Source organism: Ochotona princeps, chromosome 1, assembly GCF_030435755.1.
Source record: "Ochotona princeps isolate mOchPri1 chromosome 1, mOchPri1.hap1, whole genome shotgun sequence".
NCBI lineage: Eukaryota > Metazoa > Chordata > Mammalia > Lagomorpha > Ochotonidae > Ochotona > Ochotona princeps.
The window spans coordinates 170,829,310-170,841,148 of record NC_080832.1 but is presented as its reverse complement, the minus strand read 5'-3'; the positions used below and the strand labels follow the sequence as shown (position 1 = coordinate 170,841,148).

At 43.0% G+C, this 11,839-nt stretch overlaps 1 protein-coding gene across 1 annotated transcript; it reads left to right on the top strand.

Moving 5' to 3' along the window:
- Positions 1 to 3,124: 3,124 nt before the first annotated feature.
- Positions 3,125 to 4,027, top strand: LOC101527864 (putative vomeronasal receptor-like protein 4). The gene has a single exon (XM_004599592.2). It carries the CDS (start codon positions 3,125 to 3,127, stop codon positions 4,025 to 4,027), a length of 903 nt encoding a protein of 300 aa, XP_004599649.2.
- Positions 4,028 to 11,839: the final 7,812 nt, after the last annotated feature.

Sequence of the window (11,839 nt, the reverse complement as noted above, 5' to 3'; positions counted from 1 at the left end):
CTCACACTCACTTGATCATCAGTTGATCAACTTGGTTGAATATCATTTTTGCCATCTCAGAACCAGTTCACTTAGACCATAGATGTAAAATGAGACCTCTCAGAAGTTCCACAGTCAGGTGGTAGAAGAAAAGTGAAAACGATGCAGCAATGGCACAGTCCAGTAGGTTCAGTGAGAGTTTCTCAGGCAAGAGGAATAGCTAGCTTGTTGATAGACAGGTATCAGTTGTGGAAAAAGTCTGTAGCAACAGGTGAAAGAAGTTGGATAGAACATATATTCATGCCCAAATGGATAAGGTGAATGCTCAGACTTAATCCATTTTAAAGAATTTAGTGCACATTAGTGCTCCGGCCAGCAGAGCCAATAAGGTGGACATCGCGAGGGTCTGGGGCTGAAGCTCTGACAGGAGACCAGAGGTGGTGGAAGTCTCTCCCCAACCTCTCTTTATTACTCCATATATACTCTTTCCTCCAAGCCCTTTAACTGAACAATAGGATGCAAATGAGCCTGATTAGACCAGGTGCTTTTAGCTGCAAGCCCTTTTCCTGAAGTACTCAGCTTAATGAGCGCTAATCAACTCCTTAGTCCACAACAGGTCCCCCTTTTTTGTTTTAAAGTGGACTTGAATGTGCCTGTCTTAGGTTGTGGGCTCTCAGGTTATCAGCCTTACCCATCATTGGTGCATCCACTCTGTTCCTGCCTCAACTGAAGGGAGAGGCGCTGAAGTTGCTCCTATAAATCTTTCACAACTGTGCCCAGATATGATGGTGCCAATGTCTCAGGTGGCGTAGAGGGCTCTGTGCCTATCCAAGAGAGATTTTTGCTTGGCACATGCTCTAGAGGTGGAGGATCCTTGACAAACTCACTTCCATTCTTTTCCTCTTCATCCTCCTCAGAAGAGGACTGGGAATCTTCTTCACACAATTTCATCAGACTTTGGTTTGGGGTTCCGTCTCCTTTTTTACCCTGGTTTGCAGCTCTCTCCTCCTCCTAATGGACAATTTTTTTACAGCAGGGTTGCACCACTACTTGAGGGGATGGCAAAGCACTTTTTGCCAAGCACCAGAGAAAGAAGGTGACTACAATGAGAGCAAACTATGGGAATACATTGCAGACAGTTTCAAAGAAATTCTGCGAGGCCTTAAGCTTAGTGTTGGTGCCTTGTGACTGGAACAGATCTCTGATTCCTTTAATCACCTGCACTTTAGCGAGTTCTTGCCCCATGATAAGTTTTACTTATGCCCCTGCAAAAATTTCTAAACTTGCCTCTAGATTTCCGGGGTCCCTCAGGTTGTCCCTCATGTGCCAGGACAGGGAGAAGTTGTGGGGATGGAATTAATTATGCCTTTCTAGAGTTAAGTCATACACTCGCCTCTGGATTTCCGGGGTCCCTCAGAATGTCCCTCGTGCCCCAGGATGGGGAGAAGGTGTGGGGATGGAATTAATTTTGCCCCTCTAGAGTTAAATTGTACACTTGCCTCCAGATTTCCAGGGTCCCTCAGATTGTCCCTCATGCCCCAGGATGGGGAGAAGGTGTGGGGATGGAATTAATTATGCCCTTCCAGAGTTCCAGGGGTCACTCAGATTGTCTCTCGTGCCATAGCACAGGGAGAGGGTCTGGGGATGAAATCAGATATTCCCATTGCAAAGTTCCTAAATTCTAAACTTACCTTCATAGGTCCAGGGTCCCTCAGATTGTCCTTTGCGCTGTGCCGCACGTTAGGCACCATTTGTTCTGACCAGCAGAGCCAGTAATGTAGACATCTCGAGGGTCTGGGGCTGAAGTACTGACAGGAGACTAGAGATGGTGGAAGTCTCTCCCCAGGCCTCTCTTTATTACTTCTTATATACTCTTTTCCCCAAGCCCTTTAACCGAACAATAGGATGCCAATGAGCCTGAGTAGACCAGCTACTTTTAGCCCCAAGCCCATCTCCTGAAGTGCTCAGCCTAATGAATGCTAATCAGCTCCTTAGCCCACAACACATTAGTACCGCAGTGTAAGCTTAATAAGAAAATAAACAGACCATAGATGACAATTTAAGATGAAAACAGTAGAAGTGTGCTTGAACTAATGGGGAGAGAAATCATGAGATATGAGTTCAAATAAATTGATTTCTGTTTTGAATCTCACTAAGGCAATAAATAGATGGAAAAACCTAGAGAGTGAGAGTGAGAGTGATGAATTAGAAAAGTATTTCACCAATCATAGCATAGACATTAAGATAGCACTTCTGAGTGAGAAGCAGGCAAGATGAGACAGTGTTCAGAGAGAGCACCAATAGGATATTTGTACTGTCTAGGTGGCTTTGAACACATTCTGAATGTGGGATTTGAATTGCCATGAATATAGAGGGAGTTATAGGATAAGAATTGTATATACAAGTCGGTCTGACATGCAATTCCAGCTTAGAAATGTATCTGTTTCCCCCAGTAACCCAGATAGCAGGCAGAGGGCAACTTGGTCTTCAAGATCAGAAATAATTGACTCAGGATATCTGGCAAAGATGAGGAAGGGAGAATGAGAGAGAGAGAGAGAGAGAGAGAGAGAGAGAGAGAGAGAGAGAGAGAAAGAAACACTTTTGCAGTAGAGGGTAATGGGGTGTTTTCTTTGGACAACTCTGTGGAGAAGGTGCGAGCCGTGAAACACCTGCAGACCACACTCAGCACACTCTGGGAGCAAGCAGACATCACTAAAGCACTCTGAATAGAAAACTAACAGTACTCACAGCAGGACAGAGCTGAACGCATATACCAGGAGGAAGAGATGGCATGCAGGATTACAGGGTATGGCCTGATCATGCCTCCGGAAATATGTGAAGAGCAGCAGGATTGGCACATATGTGAATGTGCAGCTACACAGAAGGTGATGTTGGTGGGATCAACAATGTCTAGACATGTGGATTTCAGGGTGACCAACTTCTACAAATCAGGAGGACAAAAAGTGATAATGACACACAGAGCAGAGATCATTGAGAGAAAGATAGTAGTTCAACCATGTGCATTTAAGCACTGCAGTGTTCTTGCTGTTCTTCCCATTTTCCCATCAGATCAGAGAAGCATGTGACCTTTGCTCATTTGTCTTTCTCCAAAGGATTTTCCTGAACTGGTCCACGAAGGTGCAAGATGATCCAGAGTAGCTTCATCCAGAGAGCAATCTTCCTTTTTCTTACTGGACCTGGCGTTGGAGGGAATTTGTTTCTGTTTGTGAAACATGTGCACATGATTATCATAGCTCCCAGGAAAAAGGTTGCAGATGCTATTCTTGTCCATCTGGCTTTAAGTAACATTATGACACTTTGTGCCAGAGTAATCTCAGGTATGTTATCAGCTTTTCTTCTCAATAACTTCCTAGGCAATATTATTTGCAAAACTGTGATTTACCTGAACAGAGTGGCTCGAAGTCTCTCCATCTGCACCACCTGCCTCCTCAGTGTAGTCCAGGCCATCACCATCAGTCCCAGCAACACCTTGTGGAGAAAGTTCAAACCACACACTGCATGGCAGGTTCTTCCCCACCTCCTCCTCTTCTGGATCTTTAGCTGTCTCATAAGCTCTAACTTGCTCCACTACATCACATCAATCAATAGCATGAATGGGTCTAGTGTTAGAGCGTATGTTGGATACTGCTACATGTTGCCAGCTCCACAAATAATCAAATGGCTTGTCCTCTGTCTCATGGCTCTCCGGGACCTCACCTTTCAGACTCTCATGGGCTGTAGCAGTGGGTACATGGCTCTTTATTTGTACAAACATCACAAGCGTGTCCTCTACCTCCAGAGCTCCAGGATTGCCAAATATCCCAGCCCAGAGATCAAAGCTACTCAAAATACTCTCATTCTCATGACTTGTTTCCTGTTCTGTTATTGGATAGATTTCATTTTGTCCTTCTACACAGGAATCATATTGTCAGAGGAATCAACAACATTACATACTAAAATACTTCTTGAAGTTGGTTATGCCAGTCTCAGCCCCTTTATCCTGATCAGCAGGGATGCCAAACTGGTGAAATGCTGGTTTATTCACTGAGAATTCCAGGCAACAAAATTTGGAATATATGTGTCACTGTTTTTACGGACAAGCAGAGAAGATGATTTGCATATTTCTGAGAGACACCATATGTGTGGCAGTGCATGAGCCAAAGTGCGAATGAAATTTTGTTTACAAAATTTTCCATGACTCATTCTTTTTTATCTTTTTGCATCCTGTTTTTGGAAGTATTTACATATTTGAAATGGATGCATGTCCATTTGGACCTCAAATTAGAGTGAGGGAGGTCAAGGTATAGAGGATGGAAGATGGGACAACTGTTTCAGTTCTTTTGCTTTTTCCTTCTGTGTCTGCTGGAGAGCAGGAAAAGAGAGGGAGCCTTTTCTGGCTGTGAAATTGCATCAATACCTGAGGATATGGAATGATCTTTTATGACAGTTCAGAGACTCCAATGTGCAGAGAATGCTTTGAGGATGTTGATTGTGTGGTCTTAATACTTCTGAGATATCGCCAGTTTTGTTGCTCCAGGGTTGATAAAACCTTTCCAAGATCTATTGGCTTAGTGCATTTACAGACCAAGACACTTGCAACAAAGTTTGGCCAGGAGAGTGGTCTAACCTGTTCTGATTTCCATCTTCTGAGAAGGCAATTAATGTCCCATGCTGGCTTAGATAAGCTGCCTGTCATGACTCCTAAGGCATCTGTTATGATGTCTACTGCACAGGCCTAAGTAGTTGAGGAGGCACAACCAGTGTAGGACAGCATATATTGTGATTTTCCCTGTGGCTGGGATTTGAGTCCAAGAATCTAGCTGGGGAGTTGCCCCAAGAAACTTGGCCACAGGAGACCTCAGACCTGACTCATGTGTTCGAGTTAGTGCAGGGTCCACCACTTGTACCAACCAACACACATACAGGTGGATATAGCTGCCTGGTCAGTTGTGCCCCAGTCCCATCTCATGTGAAATGATAGATGCATACCAGTGATTGCCTCAGCATACCAGTGAGTGCCCTGCTCAGGTCTGTCATGTGGGTGGGTGTCTCGGCTTTACCCAGACATGCCCTCTGGTTTCTAGCTTCTAGATCATCCTGTCTCAGCTCCCTTGCTTACTTGCAAGCATAATGACCTGATGCATGGAAGCTGCCATAAGTCACTCCTCACGTGTCAAATGTAGCCTTGGTGACCCCAGACCTTCTTTCATGGACCATCTGCAGCAATGCCATCTTCCTCTTCTTCTAGTCCTGCCAAACCTGCTGCAGTATGCAGCAGGTGATGTACCTTTGTTGTATCCTACCTGAGCCTCTCCCCAAGAAGTACAGCCCAGAGAAGTATGCTAAGCAGCTGAATTTATTGAGGAGGCAGGTAAAGCAACCAAAGGTGTGGGTCAGCTGTCCTTTCCTTCAGATAGTGAGAGTTAGATAGGTTTTTCTAAAAGCAGAGTTATACAGCCATGGGAACCAGATGGTTGGGCAACCACAAGAGGCTGCCCTAGAGAAAATGGGTGGGCAATGTATAAGCTATAGCAACCCAGGGGGCTGCCAATAGACAATGGCTGGGCTTGAACAGGCACAGGAGGTTGCCATGGGAACAATGGGTGGACAATGGATAGGCTATAGTAACCACAGGAGGCTACCATGGGGACACTATGTGGGATTGAGCAGCCACAGGAGGTAGTCATGGGAACAATTGGTGAATAAATCATACAATATTGATTCCTGGAGCCCAGATTTGCTAGCCAGGCATGTTAGTCAAGTGATCTGGCCCATAAAGCAGAAAACAGGCAAAACATTTTTGTACAGACGCATATAGACTAGGTTAGTAAGCTTATGTAGGCCTGAACCAAAGTGACTCCATCTGTGACCACATATCACACCATGGGGCCTGGGGTGGCATGTATCATACCCTAGAATCTCCCAAATCACATGCTCAAGAATTCCCCATGTATCTTTAAAATAAGAATAGACAACCCTGAAAGTATAGTGGTGTATTTTTCACAGATTTGGCATTGAACAGCTCCAGAATTAGTTACATTTCTTCCAGTAGTATAACATTTGCCTTATATCACCTACAGTGGTGGGAAGAAATTTTAAACAAATAGAAACTGAGATTTTTTTTGAAACTTCCACACAAATGATGTGTTGAAAATTTATTTTTTTATTTATATATATATTTTAAAGATTTATTTATTTTTATTGGAAACACGGATATACAGAGAGGAGGAAAAACAGAGAGGAAGATCTTCCTTCCGATGGTTCACTCCCCAAGTGACTGCAATGGCTGGAGATGAGCCAATCCGAAGCCAGGAGCCAGGAGCTCTTCTGGATCTCCCACATGGGTGCAGGGTCCAAAGATTTGGGCCATCCTTGACTGCTGTCCCAGGCCACAAGCAGGGAGCTGTATGGGAAGCAGGACTGCCGGGATTGGAACCGGGGACCATATGGGATCCCGGGGCGCGCAAGGCGAGGACTTAACCACTGCGCCACCATGCCAGGCCCTGTTAAAAAAATTTAATGATTTCTATTTACACAATCATATCACATATAAAAACTGTCTTTGAAAAGATATCCCTCGGGCCCGGTGGCGTGGCCTAGTGGGTAAGTCCTCGCCTTGAAGAAAGAAAGAAAGAAAGAAAGAAAGAAAGAAAGAAAGAAAGAAAGAAAGAAAGAAAGAAAGAAAGAAAGAAAGAAAGAAAGAAAGAAAGAAAGAAAAGCATATATGTAGGCCTGGCACAATAGTATGTTGGCTGAAGTCCTTTGGCTTGCATGAGCCAAGATCCCACATGGATGCCAGTTGGTGTCCTATATGTTCCACTTCCCATACAGCTCCCTGCTTGTAGCCTGGGAAAGCAGTGAAGGAAGGTCCAAGACCTTGAGGCCCTGCACCTGTGTTGGAGACCTGGGAGAAGCTCCTGGCTTCTGGCTTTGGATCACTGTTGCAGCAGCTTGGAAAATGAACAATTGGATGGAAGATCTTTATTTCTCTCCTTCTCTGTAAATCTGACTTTCTAATAAAAATAAATAAATCTTAAAAAAAGTATATACATAAATTTCAAAATGTCTTAAAGATATGTGGATTATCTAAAAACAGAATTTCCAATAACTGACAAAGAAACTATAAAATCTAAATATTGCATTAATAAAAAATTAAATCTAAATCTGCAAAAACTAGTGAATTAATAAAATCCAATCCCAAGGAGACTCCCTGGCTTATGCAGGCCTGTGTAGTTGAGGCAGAGGATTGGACATTTCCTGGTACCTGCTGTTAGAGACAACCTTTTAATCCCTTGTCTGTAGCAAGTCTGTCTCTGACTCTAAAGTGTTTTTCACTATAAAGGAAGTGAGTAAGAACATGTCTGCCAATTTATAGAGGATGTCTTCCCTTCAGAATTCATGCAAAAGATACATTCATAAAACCACAAGCTATGTTTGACATCACACAGCTTGTACTTGAGTCTGGTGTAAACAGCTCTCATGTCCGGAGTGAGGATGAGTGTGAAGGAAGTTCGGCTGCCTTGGCACAGAGGAACCCTGGGAGCTGCAGACCCTGCCTCACACCCTGCAAGATCCCTCTAGGGCACGGCGTTAGTCATGAGCATGGCTCCTAGAAGATATTCCTTTATTGATAAAAGAGAATACAGAAATGTGAATATTCTAATGCTTGACTTACATGTTCAAATAAAGGGATAGGAACAGCAAAATTGTTAACTTTGTCTATACCTACAATACCATGATGAACTGAAATAGCAGAATGTTAATCTTGTAAATGCTACTGAAGAACCAAACTACTTTAATAATATGGGGAAAATGGTGACGGGGAACAGGGAGAGGAACAAAGTAGAAAGAAAGAGTGGAATTCATATACCTATAAAAATGTATCATGGGGGCCCGGCGGCGTGGCCTAGCGGCTAAAGTCCTCGCCTTGAAAGGCCGGGATCCCATATGGGCACCGGTTCTAATCCTGGCAGCTCCACTTCCCACCCAGCTCCCTGCTTGTGGTCTGGAAAAGCAGTCGAGGACGGCCCAATGCTTTGGCACACTGCACCCATGTGGGAGACCCAGAAGAGGTTCCTGGTTCCCGGCTTCAGATCGGCGCGCACTGGCCGTTGCGGCTCACTTGGGGAGTGAATCATGGGACAGAAGATCTTCCTCTCTGTCTCTCCTCCTCTGTGTATATCTGACTTTGTAACAAAATAAGTAAATCTGTAAAAAAAAATGTATCATGGAAAATATCAGAAATAATTTTTAAAAAGAAAACAATAATAATTTATTTTTTAAAATGTTGCCTACAAAAGAATATGGAAAGGACAAAAATCCAGCCACAGATTATGGCAAGTTACTTTGAGATTTAAGCATAGTTGTTTAGATTGTACATTGCTACTGGAATACATTCTAATGAAAAAAGAAATCACAAAGTTATCATTTTGTTTAAGAATTTTTTTTTTATTGGAAAGGCAAATTTACAGAGAGAAGGAGAAACAGAATGATCCATCTACTTGTTCACTCCCCAAGTGACTACAGTGTCTGAAGATGAGCCTATCAGGAGCCCAGCGCCTCCTCCAGGCCTCCCACATGGCTGCAGGGTCCAAAGGCTTTGGGTCATCCTCTGCTACTTTTCCAGCCACAACCAGGCACCTGGATGGGAAGTAGAGTAGCCCGGACAGGAAGCGGTGATCTTTTGGCATTCTGCTACATGTAAGGTAAGGATTTAGACACTGAGCCATTGTGCCAGGTATCATGAAATTATCCTAAAGTGCTAATGTTATATTATAATTCAGAAATAATAAATCAGAGAAAGTGTAAGTAGAGACCTATACATTTAGGATATAATAACGAAAATATCTGTAATCTATAATTTTCTACAGAAGGATGGTGTGAACACCTGACACATTGTTATCTTTCTAAAATAATACATATCCATTCTGCCTATCTCCATTACAAAGCCAGAACTGCCATCCCCACAGCAAGGACACACTAGTGCCCAGAGGACAGTTCTGAATGTGTTCCCATAAACACTGTTAGGTTTCATCTGGATAAACAGCTACTTCCAGGTATAGGCAGGAAACTTGAGCTGAACTGAGCTGTCTGCTGAGTCTGGGAGCCAGAAAACTGTCAACAATGAGGTCTTATCAGTATGGTAGAAATGCCACCACAGAGGAACTACCATTTTTTAAAACAGGGTCATTTAGCATTGCTGAGTGGACCCTATGTACTTAAGGACAAATAAATGTTAGATAATGGGATCTTTTTGTGTGGAGCCATCCAACAAGCAAGTAAAAAATACTGATTTAAGATTATCGCCATTAGGAGGAATCAAGATGGCAGAATAGGGTAAGGACACCTTTAACTTGATGGAAAAGCATTTAATTAGGATGAAGCAGAGAGGACATATTTCAGGAAATAGGAAAGGACAGAACAACAGCAGAGAGGTACCTGAAGACTGACAGACACAGGAAAACAGCAGGCACAGTGGTGTGGTGCTTCAGTGACTGATAATCCAGCAGCATTCAGCTAATGGCGATCTGAACCTGACCAGCAACCAGGTGGGAAGAGAGTTTCACTGGGATCTTGGGAGGTGAACCCAGACAAAGAACTGTTGGTCCTCCTGGTCTGTTTGATTTGACCAGGAGCAGAGACAAAGCAGCAGATTTCAAATGGGCAGTGCCAGAACAGGGTGGATTCCATAGCCCAGTCACACCCTAGAGCCAAATTGGACGCCATTTTGCATAAGAAGGAAAAGGCAAGGGAAAGGACTGAGCATGTGCTGAGCTGGGAGTGAGCTCATTTCTGACTCAGTGAACTGTATCAAAGTGGCATTCCACGGGTTCCACCCGGGGCAGATCTGGATAGCCCACAGATCTGACGGCCAGCAGATCTGTAGTGGTGGTACATCAGGCCCCATTTTGTACACTGTGGCAATAGCTTTGGCACTGCAGGAGACAACAGTGAACTGCGCATGTGCTGAGCTCGCGAGAACTCGCTGACGTCAGTGGATTGCAGTGGTCCCTCAGGAAAATAATACCGACTGCGGCATCATACCGACCAAAATACGTCTGTGTGGCACCCAGACCTGATGTGCCACCGGTTCCAACAAGATCAGCGCCACCAACAACCTAGTTATATAGGACACCTTGTGTCTCTCTAATCCTGGGACCTGCTCCAACCAGAAGCGGAAGATTGCGGAGACAACAGTGCAGCCTCAGCACGGTGTCACAGGAGGTGGAGAGTGGTGAGTCAACAGTTGGGGCAGTGGAGAGAAAGACAAAGTCACAATGGATATTACTGAAGACTCCCCTGCAAAGGAGCAAAACACTATGCCAACCTCAGAGTTAACTGAGGAAGACATCGAGAAAATGGGCGACACAGAATTCATAAGATTCTTTTTAAAGATTCTGATAAAAAAATGAGAAGCTCATGCAAGAGTTCAAAGAATTTAAGGCAGCAATAAAGCAAATCAAGGCTGATATATCAGAAATTAAGAACACAGTAGAGCAAATTAAAAGTACAGTGGAGAGTCTCCGAAAGAGAATGAAGCAAGCAGAAGAAAGAATCTCAGAATTGGAAGATATTTCCTGTAACCAGAGGGAAACAAGCAAACAAAAAGCTGGAAGCAGAGCTGGATCAGCCCAAAAAAAGTATTCAAGAATTGAGACACTATTAAGAGGTGAAATATAAGAGTTATGGGAGTCCCAGAAGGTGCAGAAGCAGAAGCTGAGTGTCCTAATATATTTAATGAAATAATAAAGGGAAAATTTCCTAATCTGGAGAAAAAATTGGGAAACAACATCCAGGAGGGGCGCAGAACTCACAACAGGCCTGAGGAAAAGCGATTCTCACCAAGATACATGATCTTCCAGCTCTCTTCAATCGAACATAAGGAAAAGATCCTGAAATGTGCACATGAAAAAACTCAATTGACATATAAAGGAATGCCAATTAAACTCGCAGGAGATCTTTCACAGGAAACTCTACAGGCAAGAAGAGAATGGAGTGTCATATTCCAGAATCTAAAAGAAAAAAATTGTCAGCCTAGGATAACATTCCAGCAAAGCTTTCTTTTGTCTTTGAAAATGAAATAAAATTCTTCCACAGTAAAGAAAAGCTAAAAGAATTTGCCTCTTCCAAACCTGCCCTACAAATGATACTTCAAGATGTTCTCCTGACAGAGAAGAGGAATAGCACCAAACAAAATCAAAGGCAAATGGGAAGAACATCCCAATAAAAAGACAACAGAAGACTAAACCAATCAACAACCCATTCCTAAAATGACAGGACCAAAGTACCACCCATACATATTAAATTCTGTATGTAAATGGCTTAAGCTTAATCAAACATCATAGATTAGTAGACTGAATTAAACAACAAAACCCATCTGTTTATTTGTCTGGAGCAGATACACTTCAACAAAGATCAGCAGAAACTATATCACATGGGTTTTGTAGTTTTCTGTTGGTTTCATCTCTTCAAAACACGTTCTTCTGATTAAATCATTCAATGACTCATAGATCATGCAGTGGCATCATTTTCTTCAAGAAGGTTCTTGATTTTCATTTCCTCAGCTACACATTAGTCATTTAGTAGCATGTTATTTAACTTCATGCTGTTGTTAATTTCTTTTTTCTCCCTGATGTTGATTTTGTTTTGTGCCTCTTTCTTTAAGGGGATGTATAGTAGCTGTGTAATGGAGGCTGTCATATCTAGTAACATGTCATTTAAATTCATGGCATTGTAAATTTCTATTTTACTTTCTATTGTTGATTTTGTACCATGACTTTTCATTTAAGGGGATGTACAGTAGCTGTGAAATGGAGACTAACATCCAGACATGAGGATGCAGTGTGGTATGCATTTCTGC